This window comes from Montipora foliosa, chromosome 5, assembly GCF_036669935.1.
Source record: "Montipora foliosa isolate CH-2021 chromosome 5, ASM3666993v2, whole genome shotgun sequence".
NCBI lineage: Eukaryota > Metazoa > Cnidaria > Anthozoa > Scleractinia > Acroporidae > Montipora > Montipora foliosa.
In genome coordinates this window covers 17,468,436-17,473,435 of record NC_090873.1, presented here as the reverse complement: position 1 = coordinate 17,473,435, position 5,000 = coordinate 17,468,436, and the positions used below count along the sequence as shown (strand labels likewise).

At 42.8% G+C, this 5,000-nt stretch overlaps 1 protein-coding gene and 1 pseudogene across 1 annotated transcript; one reads left to right on the top strand and one right to left on the bottom strand.

The window, feature by feature from the left end:
- LOC138002295 (uncharacterized) overlaps positions 1-551 on the top strand; it is a 1,060-nt pseudogene extending 509 nt beyond the window's left edge.
- Positions 552-4,518: 3,967 nt separating this feature from the next.
- Positions 4,519-4,851, bottom strand: LOC138002294 (uncharacterized). The gene has a single exon (XM_068848360.1). It carries the CDS (start codon positions 4,849-4,851, stop codon positions 4,519-4,521), a length of 333 nt encoding a protein of 110 aa, XP_068704461.1.
- Positions 4,852-5,000: the final 149 nt, after the last annotated feature.

The window sequence follows — 5,000 nt, the reverse complement described above, 5'->3', positions numbered from 1 at the left end:
GTTTTTCCTTGTACTCTACAGACTGAGAAGGGGATTTGCAGAAAAGCATCTGGCTCACTTGTTTCATATCTCTCAGTCAACAATGAGCAGGATTGAGCAGGATATTCCTATCCTGGATAAATTACTTGTATCTTAAATTTGGTCAGGTATCTATATGGGCAAATAAGGAGGTTGTTACAGTTACTATGCCAGACAGCTTTAAAGACAAATACTCTTCCACCCGTGTAATAATCGATTGCACAGAGATTAGATGTCAGATGCCTTCCAGCCTTCTTTTGAATTCGAAACTGTTCAGCTCGTATAAAAACCACGTAACTCTGAAAGGCTTAGTTGGAATTGCTCCTAGTGGAGCTATAACTTTTATCAGTCAACTATACAGTGGAAGTATTTCCAAAAAAGTTGTTGAGAGAAGTGGTTTTCTGAAGTTAGATTTTGATAAAGGTGACACTGTGATGGCCGATAAAGGCTTTACAATTGAAGATCTCCTTCCACTGGGTGTGAACCTAAACATTCCACCTTTTCTAGGGTTGTATACTCAAATGACAGCATAAGATGTTATCAAGACCCAAGAAATTGCTTAGGTAAGAATACATATCGAACGAGCTATTAACAAAGTCAAGAACTTCCGCATTTGGGATAGTGTCGTACCACTTAGTCTATTTGGGGTAGTAAATCAAATGTGGAGTGTCTGTGCCTTTTTGTGTAACATGCACGATCCTCTTATTTCCACGTAACATTTAGGCAAAGCAATAATGCCTTCTACAAAAGACAACATTATTAAATAAAAGTGCCAGACCCTAATGTTATGTCTCAGAAAGAGCACAGATTTGGTAAACTAGGGTTTCGGCATCTTTGTGCGCTAGGAGCTAGTAAACTGTTATTTATCTTCGTACAGTCATTGTGCTCAAGAACTGAGAATAAAGAAACTAATATTACAAAAGTTTTATCTTGAAAGACATCAAGGTTGATACTCTGTTTTAGACATATGTTCCATTGCCACAGTTTAACAACAATGACACGCTTTTCTAATGTTTACAGAATTCTAAAGCGGCTGGCTCTATAAAATGATTGAAATAGCAGTTCTTAAGGCATTCATTCAATGTGTCCCAGAACTGAGGATCAAATGTGATCCTCTCTACACTCATGCCATTGCTGGTGTAAATTACAAAATCACACCAGCTAGCCCTTGTAACAGCAAGTTGACCCTGTATTTGAAAGTAGTACTGATGTCTCCTTTTCAGTCTTGGCTGTCCATTTACATTTTCTGCAAAGAAACTTTCATCTGCACATGCATCTAAGGGACTTACATGAAACTTACTGAAAGGACATTTAACCTCTACTAGTCCAAAAGGCTTACTACAACTATGATCAATGATCAATTTACACTTCCACTCACTAAACAAAGTACAACTTTTAATTTATGAGGGGCTTCATTTTTTTTAAAGCTATGATGACACAAACATTGAAAAAAGAAATATTCATTGTCACTAGCAGCAACTACGTCCGTCAAGTATTCGTCTTGAAGGAACGTCTTGGCTTTTCTCATGCTTGTTGGAACTGTATGGCTTTGTTTACTTCGGTCAATGTTTTTTCCAGACTGAGAGACATGCAAATCCATTTCTGCCTTTGTAAACAATGACATTCGTTGTAAGCTTGTTGACTACCCAGTCGATGGAAACCTTACAGTACTTTCCTTTAGCAACGGATCATTTCGAGTTTGTAATTTTTCTTGTCTCTGCTTTCGACGCGTGTAAATAAGGTTCTTGTCTGGATCCACAACATCTTATCACGACCAGAAGCCACATATTCAAGTACTCTACGGAAAAATTAGCACATCAGTTAATTGTGCAGAAACAGGTAAGCGACGGAAGTAAACATTAAATCTCCTGATCTCTACATGAAATAAGAAATAAGACATGTTAAATATCGAATCCTAACAAAGTACAGTATAAAAAAGCCCTTATGATTACGTCTACTGAGAAATACATCGATAAGCTTACTTGCCTTTTTGCTAACTGTGCCTTTGTTTTTAATCCTTTTGCCGGGTCGCCACGACATTTTAACCAAAAGCGAAGCTCATCCGTGGTGAGTGTTGTAGGATTTCGTCCTTGAAGAGATGCTCCTGGTATATCGCACTCGGAAAGACGGCTGGCACTTACAGTTTGATCAGCAGCCATTTTAACCACGAGTAAACAGAACAAGGCCCAACTAGCCTCGTCTTCGCGCGTGTCGCTCCCAGTCCCTTTTCATTTTGCATAGGGTGTATAATATAATAATTGGCAGTGCTAATCTCCCTTTACTTGCAGTCTTGAAGACTGAATTACGAAGGGCGCAGCTCACGATATCGGGCTGAAAGCATACAAGGGCGCCTCTGGCTGCCGCTATACAGTCCATGTTGATGTCGGAGCACAGCACCACAGCCACATGAAAGTCTTGCAACACACAAGAAATGAGCGAAATCTATATTTCAAACCAGATCGACCGGGTCGCTTTTAGGGAGACAGCCTATTAAATGGCCAGGGGGACGCCGGTTGCGTTCCGGGTAGAGTCTTCCTCTGGTTGAGATGATCTCCGGGAAGAAGGTTTGGTTTTTGTTCCCTTGATCTTCAACTGCTTCTTCAAATGGTATCGTGGGTGAATCATCATCACCGTCTGAGCTGTTATCTGGTTGATTTAAAGTGTTTCTCGGTATCTGCTTGAAGAATGATGAGTTCCGCGTAGTCACTGTATTACCTGACTTGGCCGTAATCATTGAACCTTTCCGTTCAGCCTCTGTATAGGGCTCTGGCATGTAAGGTGACTTCATTGTCGAAGGATCTCGTTTAACGACAACTGTGTCCTCAACAGAGATGCTCGAGGGATTTAAATGTGCTTTGCTGTCGGCGTAAGCCTTCATTCTTGTTTGGTGTCCTTCATGGACAAGGTCGATAACTCTTTTTTCGTAAGGTAGTTGGCATGACTATTCTTGTGCCTTTGAGGATGATCCCGTGGGTTTTGCTTAGAGTTAGTTCGTGCTTCACTTTCTCCATAGCCTTATAGATGTCAGTGTCAATGCAGGGCTCTTTTGAGAACTTACACCAATTTCAATTGTCTATCGCCTTTGTTACAGCCTGAAGTGATGTCGATTGCCTTTGGAGGCGATGTAGTCGACAAATTCTTCTGAAGCATGTAGTCTGCCTTATTATCGGCTCCCTTGCAATATGCAACCATCACTTGATATGCCTGCAAGCGTAACGACCATCTTTCAAGTCGTGCTGAGGTCTTCGATGTTTGCTTACTGTATATGTGAACTAGCGGCTTGTGATCTGTGAATACGGTGATTGGCTTGCCTTACATATAGAGGTGAAAATAATCGCAGCTCGATCCGCACTATTGCGAGCGCCTCAGGTTCCGTTTGGCCATATATGTCTGTTCCGTTGCGGTGAGGGATCTGCTAGCATATGCAACTACTTGCCTTTCGTCGCTATGGGGGTGTAGCTGACATAGGATGGCCCCTACCTAGGCCAACAGGGCTTGCGTTAGGGTTAGAATCTCTCCAAAATCTCTGTTCTTTTATCTGGGTCAAAATAGGCTGTTGCTGAGGCTTTTGCCAGGGCTTCTTTGACTTGCTGTAGGGCGTGCTGTTGACGGCCAGTCCATTCCCAGGGTGTTGACTGTTGTGTTAGTATTCTGAGTGGTTGGGTGATGGTTGAGTAGCTGGGTATGAATCTTGAGCAATAGTTCGCCATCCCTAAAAAGCTTCGCACTTCGGAAACTGTGGATGGGGTCTCTTAATCTCTTGTACCTTACTGGGTTTGTGTGATATGCCATCTGCTGAGAATACGTATCCAAAGAACGCAAGTTGTGGTTGGTTGTAGACACACTTGTTCCACTTCAAGGTCAGTGGGCTTTCTCGCAGGCGTTTGAATGTTGCTTGGTTGTGCTCCTCTTAGGTCTTACCATAGACCAGAATATCGTCGCTAAGATTTATTTCTCCTGGGATTTCGGCGAGGGTTTCACAGATGATGTTTTGAAAGATTTCTTCCGCGCTTGATACACCAAAAGTAAGGCGAGTGTATCGTCGTAGACCAAGATGGGTGCTAAAGGTTGTGTTGTACCTCGATTCTGGCGATAACTCCAGTTGATTGTACCCTTGGTTGAGGTCGGGTTTACTGAACACCGTTGCTCCGTTCAGGGCTTTGATTATTTATTTGATCGTTGGTGATGTCTCTCTCGCTCTATGGCCTTGTTTGCCTGCCTCATATCTACACACACTTTCACTTTACCGGGTTCACGCTTTGGTGCAACAACGATAGGTGATACCCAGGGTGTAGGTTCGTCTACGCGCTCGATTACTCCTTGTTGTTCATCTTTCTTCAGCTGTTCTTCTAACTGCTTTCTCACGTGAAAAGGTACTCTTCTGTGAGGTTGGGCTACAGGTTGAACCGTTTCATTGATGTGAATTTTGACCTGTCATCCCTTTAACTTTCCAAGGCCATGGAATAAGTCGTCATATTCTTGTACAAGCTGATCAACTCTTTAGTCAGAGGTTGGGGTGATGAGTGGTCTAGCAACTTTAATGAGCTCGAGGGCTTCGGAAGTGCACCAGCTGAGAATTGACCCATCGGTTCCTTTGGTCACATAGAAAGTCGCTTCAATGGTCTGGGTGTTGGTGGTTTCGACGCATGCTTTGAATTTTCCGAGAACTGGTGGAGTGTCATCCGATTTGTACTGGTAAATCTTCGCGTTTGTTGGTTCCAAGGTGGGTCGTAGCTTGAGTTTGTTAAAACTCTTGCCATCTAACAGGTTGATACTTGATCCAGAGTCAGCAAGGACGTCTAGCCATGTGTCATTGACTATGACTTTGAACATTGGGTCATTGTTGCCGTTGTCTCCAATGCTGTGAACACTGAGCGTAAAAACATCCTCGTCACTTTCACTATCATCGCTAAGTTTGTGTAGACCAGAGCGTCAAGTGGGTTTTCGATCAGCCGGTCGGATCCCAGTGGCATTTTGTTGTC

Bases quoted from the DNA above. Each gene is read 5' to 3' on its own strand.
- LOC138002294 (XM_068848360.1), bottom strand. From the start codon at position 4,851: ATGTTCAAAGTCATAGTCAATGACACATGGCTAGACGTCCTTGCTGAC.